The sequence below is a fragment of the Cylas formicarius genome, unplaced genomic scaffold (assembly GCF_029955315.1).
Source record: "Cylas formicarius isolate icCylForm1 unplaced genomic scaffold, icCylForm1.1 PGA_scaffold_9__14_contigs__length_23061073, whole genome shotgun sequence".
NCBI classification, from domain to species: Eukaryota; Metazoa; Arthropoda; class Insecta; order Coleoptera; family Brentidae; genus Cylas; species Cylas formicarius.
In genome coordinates this window covers 15,647,797-15,670,495 of record NW_026844365.1, presented here as the reverse complement: position 1 = coordinate 15,670,495, position 22,699 = coordinate 15,647,797, and the positions used below count along the sequence as shown (strand labels likewise).

The following is a 22,699-nucleotide window of genomic DNA, read 5'->3' as shown; positions in this document are numbered from 1 at the left end:
TTCTATTTTTAGATGCGTTTTGTATCTGCACGTAAAGGAGGGTGGCTTGAACCACAGCACTTAGCACTCAACAGGGCAATTAAGTCTCTTCATAGAAATAAATACAACGCTTGCCTCAGTGAAATAATAATAACAAATGAGTGATTCTGGTCTTACATGCAGTAATATATCAGAAATTTAATTATTTTACGCGTGCCACTAGTTGACAAGTTAGAAAAGCGTTATAAACAAACTTAATTACAACTAGCTCGTTAGCGCGATTGAGATTGATAGCCTAAGATTTATTGAACACAAATTTAGGTACGATGTAGTCTACCTTGGCCACTTATAGTGTGGCCCGGAGGAGACGTGCCATTGTCATCACAATCACCGAGAGCTAGATGTGATATTCAGCATTACCTCCAAGGCTATAGTAATTCGATAAACATTATCTCCTAGGAACGAAGATTTTATGCACAAATAAATAAATAAATAAAAATGATTTTGCTAATCGCCGATTGAGGAACACTAGATAAGCGTTTATGCTCCAGGCATGCGCTTGAATATATGAATCAGTTGTCAGATAGTTTTCCGGATGGCTTTATTTTTATTATAAATGCTAGTTTAAAGTCAGAAAATATCTGCAATGATATCTACATGTACATTCAAAAAATCTTAAATATATCGAAGTTGTTTAATTTTTTTAAAAAGATTTTTGTTGTGTCAAAGTTAACGTTTCTGTTAAAAAAAGTGAGTTATTGTGATTGCTGAAAGTTTGTATTAACTTTTTAAAATAAAATTGCGCTAAACAATTCGCAAATGTTTTGTGATTGATATCGAATTTATTTTAATATTTGGAACAAATCTGAAGTCATGAGCTTTATCAAATATTGGTCTTATATACCGAAATATTAAAAAAAAATTATATTTTAAATTTTTAAAACTTCCCTCTGGTTTATCTTAACTGTAAAATTAGATATTACACACTATATAGGTAGCTACCTACATACTGCTTGGATAGGTTTCAAATTATATTCTATTTATTCTTTCATATGCCCTAATATAAATGTTTTATTAAAGCCTTTTAGGACAGAAGATTCCCTTTTTTTAATGATAAATTGTAATAAATAAATATATGTGTATGTATTAATTTAAGCACAAAAACGCTTATTTTTTAGTGTTTAGTAAAATACATACAGGTATTTAAATAAATCAAGATAGTGCAAACTTTAATATATTTTGTAAAATCAAAATATGTTTTTTGCTTTAAAAAATTGATTTTTCTACTATGTCCAACTGGTCCCAAATTGTTAGGAATCAGACATTTTGTTCCTAAGTAATTACCAACTCCATTTTTTTAAATATTGATTAAAAATTTTAGTTTAGTTTGTAACTAAAGCAAAAATATACAAAAATAAGACAAAAAAAATATTAACTCCAACATTATCATTAATTACAGTTATAAAAACAACATTCTTAACCTTATTTATTATTTACATATGTAGGAGAATGTTCCTTAATAAATAATTGCAACAATCTAAAAATTCAAAACTTCAAACTCTATTCATCTTCATATGCAGTAAGATGATCCAATTTTAACTCAACTCCTTTTTTTGGTTTATTTAACTTGGATCTTTTGGCTTTAACCTCCTGTCCCACCACATATTCTGCCATAACCAACCTAGAATTTTCAAATGAAGACTTATTTTCAGCCGTCTGGTGTGTGGTATGTTCGCGTTTTAAAAAGCGCCTTTTAAAGATGATTTTTGAAGGCAACTCTTCCAGTTCCTCACTTTCTTCCTCCATACCACTCTCTATCTTCTTTCTTTCTGCTAACTCTTTTAGAAAAGACATAGCAGATTTTGTGTTGCTTTCTTCAGTAATATCGTCCACACCTTCTAATGAATATCTCGTCCACTTGTGAGGGTTTTTCTTAAAGTCAGGCATACGATTGACATAATTTCTTGGGGCAGGATTTTGAGGTTTTTTAAAAATGCTTTCCCTGCCCTTGAAATGCTTCGTTTCTGCCCTAGTAACTTTTGATTTTTCTCTGATATAAGACTTCTGTGGCTCTAAATCTTCTGACATTATATCATCTTGAATCAATGTTCCAGTATCATTGTTTGAAGCTTTTTGGTTACTTTCCAAAACGAAAAGCTGATCGAATATTTTTTTCTGCCTATTCCTAAAATCGGAATCACCAGAATTTAACCGAAAGGAGCTCATTTCTTATGTACGATCGATAATTTTTGTAAAAATTTTGTATTTACTATTCGGATATTATTGTAAGTAAACAATCTAACCTAAAGAAAGCATAGAAAATTGAAAAATCTGTACCTGTGTTATGCATACTCTGCAAAGGCATTCGCCCATACAGAAAAAACTGTAAGTACGAAACAAAACTTCGGTTAGAATATTTTCACCGATCCGTTTATTTTTAAATATGTTTTAGTCACAAACTTGTTTTGTTTTTTTCTTACTAAAAAGTAATAATCTAACGAATGAATATAAAATTATTTTAAAACTGAATGTTGTAGAACTATGAATTATCAGCGATTCTGCGGTGGGCGGATCATTGCATAGAAAACGAACAAACATTGAAACAAACAAAAGAAGAGTAACCTTAATTTGTATTGGGGTGTATTGAAAACCAAAAGAAAAGTTCTTTTTATGTGTAAGCAGTAATTAGAAGATGTTACCAGAACAAGATGATTTGATAAGAACAAACTGGTTATCACTTATGCAAATAAAAAATATAGAAGTTATTGCTAAACATCTAACAGATAGCAATGTCTTTCACAATTCGGAGATCAGTGACATATTTTCTACTAGTGACGACAGACATAATAAGAGGATGTTTCTATTTAATTTAAGGGAAAAGGATGAGCCAGCCTTTCAATGTTTCGTCCAATCATTGATAGATACAGGCCATAATTCCTTAGCGGAGCTGCTTAAACCAAAACACAAGTGCTCTCCTTTTCGATTACCTGATGAAGAAGACTGTAAAGAGGAAGAGGAAGAAGATGAAAAGACTTCCTCAATTGAAGTAGAATATTCTTACACAAATCCCAACACTTCACCTTTAAACATAAAAGTGAAATTGGCTGATGACTTTCATGACTCTCCAAAATATAATAGCAATTTGCAGTACTATCAAACTAGGTCTAAAAATAGAGGAAGGGTTCTAATTATCAACAATTATGAGTTTTTGGAAACAAAGCATAAGTACCGTAAAGGAGCAATAGTAGATGAAGAAAATATTGAGAAATTATTTAACCAAATGGGAGGTTATGTAATAGAGAAACACAGCAACAAAACCACAGAGGAAATGCGAGTTATAATGAAAGACTTTACCAAGTATAAGTCTGAAAAAAAATGTGACATATGTTTTGTGTTTATTATGAGTCATGGTTGTGAAGAATTGAACAAAACTATAATCTATGGCATTGATGGCAAACATATATCTGCCACTGATGTACAAAGCTATTTTACAAATAAAAAGTGTAAACTGTTCAAAGGAAAACCGAAGGTTTTTATATACCAAGTTTGCAGAGGTTCAGATAGAGATATTTCAATTCAACATACTGACACAGATGGCATGGAACACAAACCTTTAGCTACTCGCTTACGCTCCATTGAAGATATGCTTATAGGTTATGCAACATTACAAGGCTATAAAGCTCATCGAGATACTTATAGAGGTACTTGGTACATAGAGCTAATTTGTCAAAATTTTATGGAGTATGCTAACAAACAATCTGTGGATCATTTGTTGATGATGGTGGACCAAGGGCTTAGAAAGCGACTCTCTGAAGATAGAACTATGCAGACGTCTGAAGTGAAAAATAAAGGATTTAAAAAATTGTATTTGAATCCTGGTATATATCAGGAAAATGGAGCAATGAAGAAATATGGTATCTGAACTATTTTATATGTTTATACATATTTCATGATTATTTACTTATTTACTTTATCATTAAGGTTTAATAAATTTTGTATATAATTTTGTTTACTGAAATTTTCACTGTGGAACCATTACCTCCATAATCTCCTACGTACTCGTTATGTAAAATAATATCTAAATTCAAATTATGAAAAATATATTTTGTTGGAATTCGGAATCTACAGAACAAACGATGTAAATGTTTGCTTTGTGATTGGTTAAGCAACTAATTCGGCAACTCTCCTTGAAACCAACATGGTGATAAGTTATTTTACTATGGTAATAACCTTTTCCCTGCATTACTCAAATGGAAATTAGAAAACAAATCTTAAAAGAGTAAATTTCACTTGCGATAAGTCATTTAAGTTGCAGATAAAACTTCGAAGCTTTACAAATGAATTCAGTGAACGCTTGTTGGTTAACAGGTAAACAGTTGTCGAGTTTCATTTGTTCTGGTATCTAACCTTAAACAATAACATTCAAATTCAAAAACACAGGATAGGGTATGATCCGATATAATTTCAAATTTTTTATTGATGTAGCAAAAACAGTTTTGTCAATTCATATTTTAATATCTGTTTGGTAAAGCTTAGAGATATGTTTAGTTTGTTAGAAACAGTGTTTTTTTTTTAGTTATTGGTTGTTATATGGCAGCAGAATGACAGGGCCCACAAACGTTTCGTCAAAAAGAAAATTAAGACTCGAAAATAAGAAGAAAAAAATGGCTGCTCTTTTAGACATAGTAAAACTAAACGAATGCGACAGACAAAAAAACAAATTACACCAACAGGACCATCAGAAGGAACCAAATTTTGCAATGATTGCAGAACCCAGTGCCAAAAAATTTAAACCAGAACAGTAAAAAGCAATTAAAATGAGATGCCTTGAATATTTGATTACGAAACTAATTTTAGGAAAGAGGATGGATCAGCAAATGTGGATTTTGTCAAACCAAAGCTTGAAGGAGAGGCATTTGATGAGTTGAAAAAAATGCTCAGAGATAAAACAAATAAGATTCGTAATAGCCCAAAATTTAGGCTCCGAGATATGGGAGAAAGTGCCACACTTAAGATCCGACTAGAGAACCGTTCACCATTATTTCTCTCTGACATTCAGCACCTTATTATGTACTCTCAAGTTGGAGTACACTCCCCATACTCACCAACAAGGTGGTGTTCTCTTGAAAAGTACAACAGACTCAAGAGTGTAAACTTATTAATTGTGGAGAATGTCTCCTTGTACCACTATGAAGCATTTGAAAGTGAATTTCAATTTTTAAAATCTAATTTTGAACACAAAATTGAATTTGTATCGCCATTATCTTACCGAGGAGATATTATTAAAGAGTTGTCTATGGTGCCCCTTTCTGGTAAGTTTTTTATTAATAATAAATTTGGAAATTTTTATATGATTTAAATGTAAAATGTTTTAGTGTAATCTCTTTATTTAATTAAGATATGCAAATGGAAATGGGGTGTGGTGCCAACTTGATGTTTTTGTAAACAATTATTTTGTGCTTCCCAGAATTTTTTTTTTTTTTTGATAAGATTATTTACCTACTTGTTGAACTTTTGTTTCTTAGAAGTGAATCATGTTGGGCATGGAAAATAAGGTGTATTATATTAAATTTTAGTGGAAATAATTTTAAATTATTTGTATTGCAATTGCATTGAAATTTCAATTTTTTGTTGTGTAAGTAGTACAGAAGCAGCTTATCATATTTATCAAATAAATATATGAAAATGTTTCTTTATACGACACAAAACATTTCCACCTTGTTTATATTTCATATTTAAATATATTATGTTCTCAAATCAATAATTTCCTTCAACACTTAAATCCTTTTTGATTAATTTGGTTTATATTGGGATTTCTATTTGATAATAACACTACTTATAAAAAATTTAGGAACTTCTTCTTTCGGTGCCATATCAGGTCCCCCTAACGTTGGCAATCACATTGGCGAGTTGATCACGGTCTTCGGCTAATCTGAATAGTTGTTCGGCACTGCGTATTCCGGTCCAATCGCGGATGATCTTTAGCCATGACATTTGTTTCCTTCCAACACCTCTGCGACCTTCGATTTTGCCTTTCATTATAAGTTGAAGGATTTTGTAGCGGTCTCCTCTAAGAACATGCCCCAGGTACGATATTTTTCGTATTTTGATTGTGTTAAATAACTCACGGACGGCACTTGCTCTATTTAAAACTGCTTCGTTGGTCTGCAGAGCGGTCCATGGTATTCGGAGCATTCTTCTATGCAACCACATCTCGAATGCTTCCAGGCGATTAATAGCATTGGCCTTGAGAGTCCAAGTATCAGCACCGTATAACAACACAGACCAAATATAGCATTTGATCAGTCTTTGGCGCAAATTGAGGTTTAAGTTATCATTGCAGAAGAATGGTTTCATTTTCATAAAAGTTGTGTGAGCTGTTTCTATTCTGCATTTGATTTCTTTATCTGGATCTAGTTGCTCTGTGATATAGCATCCAAGATATCTGTAATAGGTAACGCTATCAATGTTTTGCTGGTCTATATTTAGGGATGCATCGGCATGTGGCTGGCGACTGAATACCATAAATTTTGTTTTAGCGACATTCATTTTTAAACCCATGTTCCATCCTGTCGTGTTTACGCAATCCAACAGCTCTTGAAGGCCTTGGATACTATCACATAAGATGACCGTGTCGTCGGCATACCGGATAGTATTAATCAGTTCGCCGTTGATCATCACTCCATGGTCTTTATCTTGTAGAGCCTCTTTGAAAATCACATCTGAATAAAGGTTGAATAATAGCGGGGAGAGAATGCATCCCTGCCTGACACCTCGCTGAATGCAACATTCGCGGGTTAATCTTCCATCGAATCCTACCACTGCTTTTTGGTTCCAGTACAAGTTCTCTATGATACATAGATCTTTACCATCGATACCTGAGGTCCTTAATATATTAAAAAGCTTATCGTGTTGAACCCTATCAAATGCATTTTCGTAGTCGATGAAAGCCACATAGATGTCTTTACGTTGGTCGCGACACTTCTGCAGGAGGACATTTAGGGCAAAAAGTGCCTCGCGGGTTCCAAGTGCGTTTCTAAAACCAAATTGGGGTTCGTCTATATCCCTTTCGCACCACCGGCTTCTTCCATGTATTATGCGAAGGAAGATCTTAAGTGTGTGGCTCATGAGGCTAATTAACCTATATTCATCGCATCTCTTCGCCTGTTGTTTTTTCGGAAGGGCTATAAAAACAGACTTCAACCATTCCTCGGGTATTTTACCAGAATCATATACATTGTTGAAAAACTTAGTTAAGGCACTGATGTGATCTTCGTGGATCATCTGCAAGAGCTCTGTTGAATGTTTCTTGGGTTTGGCTGTTTTTATAGCATGTAGAACTTCCGATTTCAAGATTTCTGGTCCTTCACCTTGATTTACATTTTCTTGTATATTTGGCCTGTCGTCTTCAAACATTTCGGTTAGGTATTTTCTCCATATCTCAATTATTTCTTGTTCACCAATAATAGTTTTTCCTGTATTATCCACTATAGTATTAGCAGCCTCTTTGTTATATAAGCCAGCAACTTCCCTAACTTTCTTGTACATGTTGAACATATCATGTTTTTTTCCAAATTCTTCCATTTCAGAACATCTATCCGTCATCCACTTCTCCTTAGCCGCTCGTATTTTTTGTTTTATTTCTCTTTGTTTCCTTTTGTATTCTACTGCTTTGTTCTTGTATTGTCTTCTTTGTTCCATAAGGTCCAATATTTTTTCAGTCATCCATTTCTGTTTCTTGTGCCTATTTGTTACTCTATGTGCTTCTAATATCTTGGTCATATGTTCACGGAATAATTCCCATGTTTCATCAACATTTTCTGTAGTTCTCATTTCTCTCATGTAATCATTAACCTCTTTTTCAATTTTACTTTTGTTGACGTCTGAAATACTGCAATTATTTTGCTGGTGTTTCTTCTCTATCCGTTTTAACTGAACTCTTACGTCGGCGACTAAAGGGTTGTGGTCAGATCCAATATCTGCGCCAGGGTATGTTGTAAATCTGTTGATGGAGTTCCTGAATCTTTTGTTGACAAGAATATAGTCTATTTGATTTCTCACTATATGTGTTGGGTTATCTCCAGGGGCTCTCCAAGTATATAGCCTGCGTTGATGTACCTTATAACATGTGTTTGTTACTACCATATTGTATTCTTGGCAAAAATCAAACAACCTGTCCCCTCGTGCATTACTCTCTCCTAGACCATATTCCCCAACCAGATCTGATCTTTTGCCTTTGCCAATTTTGGCATTAAAATCACCCATTATATACGTGATTTCATTTGTTTTTAAGCTTTTCAGTACTGCACTAAGTTGTTTATATAGGTTTTCCACCTCGTGATCATGTTGTTTTTCTGACGTAGGAGCATATACCTGTACTAGGTTGATGTTAAGTGGAGATGCGTTTAGTTGTACTAATAGTATCCTGTCGCTTATTGGAACAAAATTAAGTACATGCTTCGCAATTTCCGGTGTTACAAAGATTCCTACTCCGTTTCTATGATGTGGGTCGTTGTTGTCGCTCCCGGAATAATACAATATACTGTCTTCATGTCTACAGGTTCCCGAACCACGCCATCGTATTTCACTTATACCCATGATAGACAGCTTCAAGCGTTTGGTTTCTTGAACAAGATTTTCAAATTTTCCGGCAGCATAGAGGGTTCTCACATTCCATGTGCCTATCCGCATTCTAGATTTTGCTATTTTGAGCCGGGGGATTCTTAGCACCCCTTGCCCATCTAAGGGCTGCCCTGGACTATGGGCCGTGTTTTTTATTTTCCTCGCCATAGCAATATCCTGGGAAATATTAACGGTGTGGTTTCCCGTTGCCTTCACCGTTGGAAAGGATATAGGTAGGATTAAATGGGAAAATGGGTACGACGAAGGGTTGGGTCATGATTTCCCCCAATGGGGTGGGAGGTGGGAGAAAATCAAGAGTTCGCTTGGGCAGGGGTGCTAAGGCCCTGCTCTCTGCTTGGATTGCAGGAAGGTATCTACCCGCAACCGTTTTTTTAGGAACACTGTGAAATAATTTATCTAAAAAAGAATAAACGTGAAGTGCAGCACTAAACAATGTTTAAAAAACTTTTTTACAATGGTTTTGTGAAATATTTACCACATTGCTGTATAATTTTTTGCTCGGAATTCTTTCCATTTTTACTTTTATAAAAAGTGAAGTTTTTTCACAAAAAATGTTTCTTTAAGCAACACAAAACATTTCCACCTTGGAATTTGGAATTTTATATTTAAAAATATTATTATGTTGACATAGATGGGATTACTTTTTGTCCAAATCAAAATCATTTCTTGTAACACGCAATAATTTTAATCCTTTTTGATTAATTTGATTTATATTGGGATTTATATCTGATAATAACACGACTTATAAACCTTTTAGGAACAGTGTGGAGTAATTTATATAAAAAAATAAAATAAAATAATAAAATAAAACTTTTTTACAATGGTCTTGTGAAATATTTTCCTTTTTTACTTTTATAAAAAGTAAAGTTTTTTCACCAAAATAATGCGAACCCAAGGATGTTATTCCGAAATTTGTTTTCCAGCAACCCAGATGCGGAAATTAATAAACGAATACGGAACTATGGCGGATGCCGCCAAAAATTGCACCGAAATATTTGACACCGTTAAGAATTTTTTCCCTATCGACGAGTGCCCCAGCGAACCTAGGGAAACTATCAGCGGGTTGCCGGCAAGCGACAAATTTTCAAGGTAAGCTCAGGTTTAATAAATCTATATACCCGGCACTGTGCTAGAAAACTTAATTTGTTGGTTTTAATGCCTAACAGAACCCAGTATGTAATTTACTTATCTAAATATTTATTTCGAAAAAATGAAAAAAAGAAAATTTTTTAAGACAACTCAATAGGTTAGACTGTCATGGTCTTGCTACTGATAAAATCAAATTAACAGTTTTAAGTGAATAATTTACATGGAACTGTATATTTTTTAACTTACAAATATCAAACGGTATTAGGGTATCTGGTTAACTCTTCCTGTTTTAGCTGATTAGCATTTCCAAGGTGTCCTAATAAAAGTTTTTTTTGGCTATGGTTTTCAGAAATGTCAAATAATTTCTTTAGACTGCCAACTTTGTCTCATTTTGCCATTATTTTCTATAATTGTTGATATTTGCATACTATTCTTGTGGTGTTGTTTTTGATCTAATGAAGATTTACTCAGAAGAACAGCGTATTGATATGATTTTCATCTTTGGAAAATGTCATCAAACTTCAACATTTGCTTCAGTTTCATGTTATCTTTGTAGGTAGTTTTCATTTATTGTTTACAATACATACCTAGTTGTCGCTTCCTCCGATTTTAAAGTATTCCACAAGTTGTAATTCTTACTTCTATAAGTAGAATTTCCACCAATGTCAAGTCAAGTGATGAAGTGTCAGAGAAAATGATCAATCCCAGAAACCATATAGCTATGCCCTACTACGATAAAAATGGATGCGTTTTTACTAGGTTTTCCAGAGTATTCAACGAGATCTAGGAATATTTTGACAAAATACGGCCGCGAAAATGCCTCATCCACACTTTGACAATCTGTCAGCGGCCATGTTGGTTGTCGAATGCTGCAAGGTCCTTGGTTTAAAACGGGATTTTAGATCTTGCGCATGCGCATGTTGAATAGAGCTCAATTTTTTTTATAGTTGCTTCATAAGTTGCTGTATTATAGCCATAGACTTTCCAGCAACTTACCAAATTATCTGTCATTTCTAAATACCATAGGCAACTAGATGCATAACAAGAACTATTTAGAGAATACCAAAAACCATAATTTCAAAGTCACCCTGTATAGTATCGGTAGCGTTTTATATTTTTGAGAAATGAAAATTAAGTTATATACATTAAGATTGAGGTATCATAAAAGTTTTAGATAAATGGTCTTTCCCACTATGAATACTTTTTGCACTTTCCACATCCCACAAGTAAAATTTTTCGGAAACCGTTCATTTTGATCCCAATATTGACTTTAGTATATCCCTGTATAATAAGTTTATAAATTATTGAAGCAAATAATAACAAGTTAACAAAACCGTGTAATACTAGAGAGTAAATAAATAAAACGCGTCAAACGTAGGAAGTTTGGTTTAATTATTATGTTAACTTTTTTCGGAATTTATTGTAAAAGTAATAATATTATAGATAGAATAATGCCAATTCTTTCTAAACAAATTGATGAAATATGCTTTTGTGTGCTGCCTTCTACGATACATACGTCACTGGTTGGTTAGTTTGGCTGGTATTCATTATCATCTAGTTGACACTTGTTGTAGAACACAATTATTATTGTCGGGTTGGCAAATGATTGAAGAAAACTTTCCATTACCCATTAAAGGGCTTGTAGAACGAAAATACGCCGATTATAAGTTAACTAAAGAGAAGTACAAAAATGTCACTCCTACCAGTCCGATGGTGGGGATCGACTGCGAGATGTGCCGGACCAGTACAGGTAGGTCTTCACTTATTTTGGCCCAGGATTTTCAAGCATTATATTTCAAAATTGTTTAGCTTGTTTAGTAAAAAAATATATTTTTTTAACTTGTGCTTCGTCATTTTCGGTTAATTTAAGAATAATTTCTTTAATATGGCAACAAAATAGTAATGTAGGTTGATATTTTTTACTGAAGGAGTCGCTGTTAGTTTTTCCTTGTTTAGCTTCTCTTATGGTAAAAATTGTGCGTTATTATTTGCGTAAGTTATTTTTTAACGGATTTTGAAAATATTTTGGTTTTATGGTATTCATATCCATTTAGGTGAACTCGAATTGACAAGAGTATCGGCTGTCAACGAAAAGCACGAGGTATTCTACGACACGCTGGTGAAACCGGATAACAAAATCGTCGACTATTTGACTCGATTTTCCGGGATTAATTCCAAGATGATGCGATCGGTGACGAAAAAGTTAAAAGACGTCCAGAACGATCTCAGGAGGATTCTACCCGATGACGTCATATTAGTGGGTCAGTCACTGTCTAACGATTTGCACGCGTTGAAAATGATGCATCCCTATGTGATAGACACTAGGTATGAGTTTCCTCCTGTCATGTATACCTGCTATTTTGGTTGGTTATTACCGCTTATCTGAGGCTAGTAATAATTAACAGAATTAGTTCTATTAATTTTTTTCCTAAAGGACGCAAAAACAGTTAATAAGGTTTTCGTTTAGGCCAGTAACAGCATTTAAAATTTTTATACCTTGTCGAAAACAGTTAATTTTAAATGTCTGCCGTTTTTACAGCTAGTATTGGCGCGGGAGGCCTAAAGCATTTGTTAAATCGTAATTTGTGGGATATAATTCAGTAACATACCAGGTACCCTAATATAATCTTTAAATTCAAGGGAGATCTGCCTAGAATCTCATTGGGGGTTGAAAATATCGCATAAAATAATATTTCTTAAAAGGTTTCTTTCTCTTCTTCAAAACCTTATCTGGCATTATTTCCATGCCACCGTGAATATGCATGCATCTTTTCCAACCCACTTACGGCGTGGTCGACCTAAAAGACCTTGTGTTATGTTACCTAGCCACTGGCCTTTTCTTTGTTTACCATATTACCACCAGTATAGAGTTCTTTGAGTTTCTGGTTAGTTTTTATTCGGTATTGCTTCTTCACTGGTTGGGACGAATATCTTCCGCCGCACCTTGTTTCCAAATATCTTTAGTAGTTCTTTATTTGCAACGGATAGTTTAGTTGTTCAGGTGAGTTCCATTAATTTCATTAAAGAGCAAGGAGGCATATATTTCCAGCTTGGATCCTATTATTTATTTCTTCTCCCAATACTCTCTAATACTCGTGTCTAGGTATTTGAGTTTGTAAAATGATGCCCTATTCTTTCTATGTGCAGTCATTCCTATTGGTCTTGTCTTCATGTATTTTTAGATCTTTTTTTTTCCGCTTCATTTTCGAACCTTAGGTTGATCCTGCTGTTGCCAATAATGTCCACATCGTTTGCAAACGTCAAGACTAGGTCGGGTCTTTTGTTATGAAATGTAGCAGTTGGTGTCTTAATCTTACCATTGGTAATGGTGTATTCTATTGCTATATTAAGTAGTTGAGGTTAATGTTAAAGGCATCAGAGGTTGGTATTTGGTGAACTTTTTTGGCCTGATTCATGCCAAGTGCAAACAGTAAAAATGCTGAACTGAAAATAACCATAATAATAATTTCATAAGGGGTGCAAAAGTCCCTATTTTCATTACATTAAAATGAAAACAATGCTATATATGTTCCTTGATTAAGTATCTATGATCGTTACCCCTTCTTTTTCGGATTATTTCCTAGCGTAATTTACAACATAACCGGAGACCGAGCGCGCAAGTCCAAACTGCAAACCTTGGCGCAGGAGTTCCTCAACGAGACCATCCAATCGGGTCACGGGCACTGCTCCAACGAGGACAGTCTCGCGTGCATGAAACTGACCCAGCTCAAACTCAAAAAGCACCTGTATTTCGGCGACGCGATAATGGGCTCGATTTTTACCGAACAAAGGGCGTACCCAGACATCGGCACGTCCAGCTACGCCACCAGCATGCTGCGGCAGTGCACCAAAATGGACAAAACGGCGTCCGTGGTCGGCGTCGACGACACCGCGGACAAGTATAAATTTTACGTGGACAAGAACGTGACTCGCGAGGTGACCAATATCGCGTGCACGTCCGAAACGTCGAACAGGGGCGTGGTGAAAAAGTTCTGCGAGAACCTCAACCGTTATTCATTGAACGTCGGCCAGATAAGGATAGCGGAGACCGAATTGGACAACTCGAACAAGGCGTTCAACACTCTCGACAAGTGGATAGGTGAAGTTTACGCGTGCGCGGAAATGCCGACGCTTTTGGCGGTGATGTTCGGCGGCCAGAAAGACGGCGGCAACGGGGCATGTTTCCTGCAGCTGCACAGGGAATACGTATGAGCGCGGGAACTATCGTTGCGCCCTCTTTTTACATATTACGTCGTTAACTCCATTAAAACATTTTTTTCTCTGTTTTCCTTGCCTCTTATTTCCATTTTTTATTGATATTGGTAGCATCTCATCGTTCGGTAATTGTGTAGCTCTTAAAAACTATTTACTGTCATTTATCTGAACTTTGCTATTTAACCTTTATGTTGTTCACTTCGTTTAATAATTCCTGTAATTGCACATTTACATTTTATAACCCTCTGGCATTAAGGAACAGGTATGGCCATTATTAATAAGGAGAGTATGCCGGAAAACCAACAAAAATGCGACAGTCACAGTATTCTAGTGACATTTATAAAGCGCAGCCAGACACAGAATTTGGGAAGGGAGCTTTACACACTAGGTTTAGGTTTTAGAACAAAAATGTTCAGATTTTCACAGTTATTTATTGGTTTATGACAGCTGTTGCAACACCCTACCTTTATTATTTATCAAATACAAAATATTGCAATATTCTGAAATCTACAAATATACAATCAGGTAGTAATAGATTCTGCCTATGACGCATATGTTGCGCCATGGCCTTCCACCACCACAAGCCAATGACGCGACAGTTGGGTCCAGTGCACTTAAAATTTCAGGTAGTCAGTATTTTGCCGACTTTCGAGAAGGGGTGTTGCTTTTTTTTTGCAGTTTTAGCGCGTTTGAGCACATGTTTTTGCAATGTCGGTTTTGGGAATTTCTTCAAAGAAGTAATGACAACAACAACCCCTTCCGGCCCAAAAAAAAGGACTTTTTGCGTGGGATAGAAAGAGACCTTTATTGAATAATGAACTGCTCACATTGGCTAACGCTTCAAAAAGTGATGAGTGGGTAGTAGAAGTGAGTATAAGCCTTCCTCAAGTGACGAAAGTGCAGAGTCGGACCAGGAAATTCTTCAACAGCCACCTTTTCCTGGTCCATTGCGAAATAGTAATTACTTGTCGAATATTGGATGGACTGACGGGATGAACTTGAAACAAATTTCATTCTCAGGTAATCCTGGATTACAAGTAGATGTATCAGACCTTATGGATTTTTTAAATTATTAATCACAGATGACTTGTTAATATATATTGTTGAAGAGACGAATCGATATGCAGAAATTTTTCTTAGCCAGAAAACCACTGAGCAATCTCGAATTACGACTTGGAAACCACTTTTCTACTTATAATGCGTTGCTTGCATTTTTCAAAAAACCCAAACAGAGGAGGACCTGGGTTCGGAGATCGATTGCACAAAATAAGATTCATTTAATATTATATAAGTAGTAAAATGTATCCCTTGATGAGTCAATTGTCATTAAAAATAAGACTCATAAGTTTTTTGTAAAATTTCGTCCTTTGCGAACTCTCCGGTTTAGTTTTCAAAGTAAGAATTTACACTGGTGCAGAAGATGATATGTCCGGCAAAGGTCATGCTAAGAATGTTGCATAAAAATTTAGGCATGGGACATAGTGTGTTTATGGATAATTTCTACAATAGTTTTTCCTTTGCCAAAGGGCTTCTCCTAAAAAACACCTTTGTCACTGGTACTCTATTAAAAAACAGAAAAGAAAATCCAAAAGAAGTTGTAGAGGCAAAGCTCGAGAGGGAAATGCTTACAAAATGCTCAGAAAACATAATGATTTTGAAAGTGGAAAAATGAGAGAGAAGTTTTGTTTATTTCTATTAAGTTTGACGGTACTTTGGAACAAGAGAATCGAAGAGGCGAAAGAAAAGACAAACCAAAGGCGATAGCTGAATATAATAAAAATATGTCGGGAATAGATCGTCAAGACCAAATACTTTCTTATTATTCCTCTGAAAAAAAAAACTCTAAGATGGTACAAGAAGCTGTTTGTGCACTTTTTGTCCATTGCAACATTAAATAGTTTTCTATTATTTAATAAATATTCTTCCGAGGAAAAACTCGATTACTACACTTTTCGGCATACTCTTATATAAAAGAACTGCTTTCTGAAGCAAACTAAACAAATAAACAAACCAGCTCAGCTACATCAAATATAACCACCGAACATCTTTCCTTGAAGTTCGATAAAGATGATAAAGGAAAGCAAATAAGATGCAGAGTGCCCTACAGCCAGCTGCGGAAGACACCGTGTTTTTCTGTCCCTCCTGCGGAACTGCCTAGGAGAGTGCTTCAAAAAATTTCACTCACGCCAATAATCTTAGGAAACTTAACTTGAAATTTTGACATTCTTTTGTACTAGTTTTTAAGCCAGGTTTTATTTATTTTTTTTTATAAATAATAAAAGGTTATCACAAAAGTATAGAAAAAAATGTGACTGGCAGTGACATATGTCTTACGTCAACGTCTTTTCAAGGGCCAAACTTTCTACGTCAGACCGATGACGCAACCCTTGTGTCATGCCAAATGTCATTGCGATCTGTCAAGCTGATATCTGAAAATATAAAGAAATATTTTTTTCTACTCCCGTCTGTAAATTAGCTAATTACCCATCGATCCAGCGTGCGGGAAGCGTCATTTTACCACGTCACTTTCGTTTCCCATGATTCCGAGCCAGTTCGAACATTTCCGGGATTTTACCGCGCGGGTTTGGGAGCAATCGGATGTTTGCGGAGATATTTCCCACGCCTTGAATTGTGACGTTTGTTAATTCTGACGGTCATGTCAGTGAATGTATTCGTGTTGTTTTGTGAAAATGGACCCAAAAACTAACGGTCGTAGAAAAAGTATAGTATGCAACACGTTCGGTAAACTTTTTAACTCACTCGTTTATTAAAAACTCTTCTCTAGTGTCAAATAAACTTGTAAGTCAAAAGGCACCTGTTGCATAATACACTATTTAAAGAGTCTTTTTAAATCTTTTATCACAAAAAAGCTGGGGTGTTCATCAAATTTTTACCGGCAGCGAACGTGTTAAATCCAATTGGTTATTAACTAATTGGATATTTCATTTTATTAATCTTCCTAGCTTCCAGCAAATTTAGTTTTTTGCTTTTTGATTCATTTTGTAAAATATCAAAATGATCGTCAAACTTGCGCATTCCAGAATTTAAATGAATGGCGTAGGTAGAATCTGAACTATTATTTTTATACGCTCTTTTATGTTCGTTAATGCGTTTCTTAGATGTTGTACCTGTTTATCCGATATAAATTTTGGCATAAGATCCACATGTCCACTTGTAGACTCCAGATTTGTGAGTTTTTCGAGATTTGCTTTTATTGTTATTGTAGTTTTTTTGTTACAGCACCATCAGTTACACTTTCAACAAGATTAATAAAAGTTTTAAAATATCATATTTCGACGTAATAAACATAATACACAATATTCTTACACAGAGAGAAGTCAACACTATAATAAAACAAGATTTGTTAGAGAGTTTGATAGTTTGTTTTTACCAAAATTATTTTATTTTTACTGGTCAATTTTATAATGCTAAAAAATTATTATTAATTATGAGGAATCCATCTAGTTGACTACTTCCAGATATTTTCATGGACAATGTAGAAAATATCATACATAAACATCCTCTGAGTAAAAGATTTCTTTGGTGGTATAGATACGTATATTATGCTTTTGCTTGTTTCGCTGAAACGAAAAGGCAAGTACAGTCAGTTTCACTTAAGCTCTGAAAAAGCCAGCAGAATGATTGGCGAAACGTTAGCTGGTTCGTGTCAACAAAAACCGACGAAGCAGGATCCAGAAGTTTTATAAAAAGTATAACAGTAGCCTGTGGAAGTTTCTTTGAAAGATTAAAAAAACAGCTACAGTTCTTTTTGAATCATATTAACATAACCATATAAAATTTACAATAGAGACGGAACTAGGTAACTCTTTACACTTTCTGAACTTAAGTATAACAAACTTACAAAACAAATTAGATTTTTCCATTTACCATAAACCCTAACATACGGACACATTAATACATAATAATTCAAATCACATTCGCATACACAAAATGGCTGCTTTTTATTCTTTTACCCTCAGACTACGTAATACACCACTTTCCGCAGAAAATTTTCAAAAAGAATTATATAAGCAAATAGCTTATAACAATTTTTGCGATCTTAGTCTTAAGATTGCATTTATAAGTGAAAACACCATAGGATATTTTTAAAAAAACAATAAAACTAAATCATGAAAAATTCAAAAATCCAGAGTCTACAAAATGAAATGTGGATAAAGCACCAAAATTTATGTCGGGCAAACTGGTATAACATTTAAGAAACGCAATGGATCAAGAAGAAAAAAACTAAATTTGTTGAGAACTGTGTAGATTAACAAAAAATTAAAAAAAAAATTAAATGTGTCTACAACGGTAATTAAGAATCTAGTACTACTTGTTTATATGAATAGTTTGTCCCACTTAAGAACTATACAAAATCTTTGTTTATGGTTCGATTTTGATATATTTTTTTTGTTGGATAGTTCTCTGAAAAATGCCCTAAAACCTTATTTTGTTTAATGCTTCAACTTGAAGTCACGGCCAGTAGAGACTATTTAACAAAAGAAAGCGAAGAGAGAAGTACTATTAGCGATTAAAAAAAATCAATTGGCAACGAATTGTTATTGAGGAGTACTTAGAACCCAACTAGACCAATTTTTATAATATTTTAATACAGGGTGTTTGAAATATCGTTTGGGCCCCGCTTAAGACTGTACATCTTTATATGGTTTGATTTTGAATTTTTTTTTATTGGATATATCTCTCCAAAAACGCACTAAAACCTGTCATGGCTAACTGGGACTAATTTTTGATGTCAAATATCGAGAAAGGCTATTAGGGGTTTCTTTAAGAATGAAGTGTCAACGAATTCTTATTCAGGGCTACGTAAAACCTAACTACACTAATTTCCATGAAATTCAAATACAGGGTGCTCGAAATATCGCGGTCGCCCCGCTTATGCATTACTTCTGTAGAATTTTTGTTTATGGCTCCATTTTCATAATTCTTTTTTGCTGAATAGATCTTACGAAAGAGAAATGAAACCGTTTTTTCGTACAGCATCGACTAAAGTTATGGCTTACTAGGTGTTCAGGGCTACCTAAAAGCAACTAGACCAATGACCAAAGTTTTTAATGTTTTAAAAAACTAAATATTGTAAAACTAAGGAACATTTAGTTTTTAGTATCATCTTTAAACGTCAATAAATTTTGATATTTCTGTTATTTTCATTATTAGATGAGAATTAAAAGTCCTTTTTAATTAAAATAATATAGCAAGTCTGTTGATGTAAAAATAAACAAAAAATTATCAAAATCAAATCCTAATCAAAGATTTTACAACCATGTACAGCCTTAAGCGGGGCTCAAACGATATTTCAAACTCCCCGTATTGAAGTTGATATAGTTGGGTTCTAAGTACCCCTGAATAAGAATTCGTTGCCAATTTATTTATTTTTAAATCCCTAATAGTACTTCTCTCTCTTTTGTTAAAAAAGTTAATGGAATAAGGAGATTAAGGTTTTAGTGTATCTACCTATCCTATCCATTTTTTTTTTATCAAAATCGGACCATAAACAAAGATTTTACAAGGATATACAGTTCTTAAATGAGACACACTGTAGGATAATCTGTGTATTTGAAGTTATGAAGAAATTATTTTTGTTTCGTTTCAACAAGTGATCTGTGCTAGAGTGGTTAGAAACATGAAGCAATTCAAAAAACTCGGAAAATTTCCTACGACAACTTAATTTTATTTGTCACAAAAAAAGTTATCAAACAATTGTATATTTTACAATTCCAAAAATTCGTTTTGTCCGCTTTAATTCGTTATCATGACGCAAATTGCAATTTAAATGCAAAAAAAGTTTTTTCTACTCCCTACTTTAAAATACCTAAGACATTACTCACTGTTTTTTCCGTAGATATTACTCACGGCTTGAATTTTGGCATTTGTCAGTTCTGACAGCCATATCATATGTCACTCAGTGAATGTATTACTGCTGTTTTGCAAAAATATCCCTAAAAAACTAATAGTCGTAGAAAACCCATAATATGCAAAATGTTAAACTTCATGAGACACTCGTGACCAAAGTGTCGTTAGTCAAACCGGTTGCATAATAAACTATTTTTGAAAACAACAATTTGTTTTTAAAATTGGAACGCATTTATTCGTTGAAAACTTTATACTTTTTTGTTAATCGGGACTGAATTTTTTATGCGTAATAGATACAATCCTACGCCCCATAAACACACAACACAAATAATTGTGCGGCTTAATGTTTAACTTTAAATATCTCAAAAAATAAGTAAATATTCCTTATTTACATGTAAGTGGCATTTGAGAATCAAAAAATTGTACTAAAATGACAATTCCGCCAATGACGTAGAATTTCGGCAGGATCGACCAACCACTTGCCTCCGTCGTGCGCAAGGAATGTTTGTTTAGCGTTATCTAGTAAGGAACCTACATCTCCCGCCAAATATAACAAGGATGCGTCAAATTGTTTTGAAGTACTGTTTGGGCAAAAATATTGTTTAAATAAAACACCCTGTAAATGAGTAATGAGTCGCTTTTTATCTAAATGATTTTGGTTAAATGTTTAGTTCAGGATTCTAGCGTCTAAATATATTTCCAATTATATGGATCGCCCTATATATGAACAATCTGTTTAACTTATAGTCCATTAACATACAATAACAAAGACAACATATAACCACCGGCTAGGAGTTTTAAACTATAAAAAAATCTAGCATTATACGGTAAAATTGTTAAACTTGAGTATATTATAAGGTTTTTGTCCAGAATCGAACAAACTTCCGCGCATGCGCATAAGCTTGGCAACTTTGATCACCTGATTTCGTATCCCGAAAGACATCAGAGCATAAGGATTTGTATCTAAACGTTAAATATGTGTATTTTAAAAGAGTTATTACATTAGAAAAAATATTTTGGAGAAACTAAAACTTGAACTTTTGACACTCTGGATCCTCACTTTTATATACAGCACCAAAAAATTGCACATTTTCCGTTAATCGGGATGTTCTATTACACAATAAATGAAATGAAAATGAAAAAAATAAAATTCTGTAACAGACCAAGGTTTAATACTTTTTTTCAAAGTATGCAAGTGGAGAAAAATATACAGGGTTAATCACGGAGAGTGTCCTATTAGACGTCTATGGAGAATGACTTACGTTAAAAACCTGAAATGTTGCTTACTTATATATGAGCTACCTATGTAAATTATTTTTGGACATGCGGTGTTGCCAGATATACTCGTAAAGTATATCAATTTTCGCTTTTTAAGTGGAACACTCTATATATTATATTTGCGAAACATTCTGGAACTTTTTTATGTAACATGTCCCATACCTATCTTGAACATTTTCGGATATAAAAAATACTTTTTAAAGAAATTTGGCAACAAATAACCCGATATAAAATAATAATTTTTTTCGCAACCCGTGCAGATAAACACTTGAATTTTTGGGTGTGGTTCCCTATTAAACTATTTTATCATAATATAGTATGAGAATCAACTTATCGCGTATGAGATAAGGCCATTAAAGAAACCTACGAAGAAGGGGGGAAATGCCAAAACCTGTTACAAACTCAGAAGAAAATGAAACCACTGTTTTAGCATATTTTCACGCATTTCCACATGCGTCCATTCCAAGCGCTAAAAATGATTTAGGAATATCTTATTCGTTCATTCAACAGATAACGAAGAAGCATAACATGCATAATTACAAAATAATTACATAGCAATATTTTCTTTTTTGTGAGATGATATTGGTTAGAATACAAGATAATCGAGATTTTTAACAGAAGAAATAGTCATTTTTGGTCATCAAAAAATCCAAAATTTATGCGAGCGATTTCAACATACATTTAGTTTCAACGTGTTTTGTTGGATGAGATGAATAATATAATATATTTTTATATCTACAATGAGAATTTGAAAGAGAAAAAATATCTGGATTTTTACGAACAGTAGTTACAGATTTTTTAGACAATTTGCCATTGGTGTGACATCGCAGATGTTAGTACCAACTTGCACGGCTTATTGGACAAAAAGAATAAGTCAAGAATTTACATCTTTGAAAACCGATGACTAAGGCGTCTAGGTTGATGGAATTGGCCACCGCGTTCGCCAGATATTACACAGGTTGATGCCTACCTTCGGGGCCCTATTAAAGAAAGAGTCTATACAACTCCAGTTCGAACAGTAGAATATTTGTAATGCCGTGTCAGACAGGCCTTTTCAAAGGGCAATAGTTTCCAATGCTATGAAGTCATGGATGTCTTAGAGCAAATGGAGCATTTCAAGCATAATATCTGGTTGTATGTAATTAAAAACAATTTAAAACTGTTTATTAGTCTGTAACATTAGTTTTGTGTATAGCAAATTCTATGAATATTTTTGTTGGCATATGTATTTCCTTCCAGTTGCACTTTTACAATTACTCATTTGAACACGCTAAGAACGGAATATTAAGCTTATTTATGGCAAAGACAAATTTGTTTACAAAAACGTCACCATGACCGGTCAGATAGTGCTACCCAGGTGAAATGTGATTAATTCGCTCTAATTGAAATATTTTGGTTTTTTGCTTATAACTCGAAAACCAGTGAAAATAGATAATAGGTATCATAGATTGGTTAAGGCTTTCGCGGCCCGTTGATAAGCTATTATCTTCATTCGGGTTTAAAGGCCGTCGTCGGAGATGGAAGGACCTCTGAAGAAGCTCGCCACTCGTGCTAGCGAAACGTTAGGAAGTAATTCCAATCGACGACGGCCTTTAAACCCGAATGAAGATAATAGCTTAGGTAT

General features: G+C 34.1%; 3 protein-coding genes across 5 annotated transcripts; 2 read left to right on the top strand and 1 right to left on the bottom strand.

Moving 5' to 3' along the window:
- Nucleotides 1–1,221: 1,221 nt before the first annotated feature.
- On the bottom strand, nt 1,222–2,276 carry LOC132707451 (U5 small nuclear ribonucleoprotein TSSC4). Its single transcript, XM_060679315.1, has one exon. The coding sequence runs from the start codon at nt 2,203–2,205 to the stop codon at nt 1,540–1,542; it is 666 nt and encodes a 221-aa protein (XP_060535298.1). The 5' UTR covers nt 2,206–2,276; the 3' UTR covers nt 1,222–1,539.
- A 309-nt stretch (nt 2,277–2,585) lies between these two features.
- On the top strand, nt 2,586–3,910 carry LOC132707446 (caspase-3-like). Its single transcript, XM_060679312.1, has one exon. It carries the CDS (start codon nt 2,672–2,674, stop codon nt 3,899–3,901), a length of 1,230 nt encoding a protein of 409 aa, XP_060535295.1. The 5' UTR covers nt 2,586–2,671; the 3' UTR covers nt 3,902–3,910.
- A 273-nt stretch (nt 3,911–4,183) lies between these two features.
- LOC132707200 (uncharacterized) lies at nt 4,184–14,056 on the top strand. 3 transcript variants are annotated; one of them, XM_060678944.1, is made up of 7 exons: nt 4,184–4,347; nt 4,556–4,780; nt 4,837–5,291; nt 9,546–9,711; nt 11,286–11,461; nt 11,766–12,036; nt 13,296–14,056. In XM_060678944.1, exons 2-7 carry the CDS (start codon nt 4,581–4,583, stop codon nt 13,921–13,923), a joined length of 1,896 nt encoding a protein of 631 aa, XP_060534927.1. In that variant the 5' UTR covers nt 4,184–4,347; nt 4,556–4,580; the 3' UTR covers nt 13,924–14,056. The 3 variants fall into 3 exon arrangements, with proteins under 3 accessions (XP_060534927.1, XP_060534929.1, XP_060534926.1); XM_060678946.1 differs by having other exon boundaries at nt 4,345–4,425; XM_060678943.1 differs by lacking the exon at nt 4,184–4,347 and adding an exon at nt 4,376–4,504.
- Nucleotides 14,057–22,699: the final 8,643 nt, after the last annotated feature.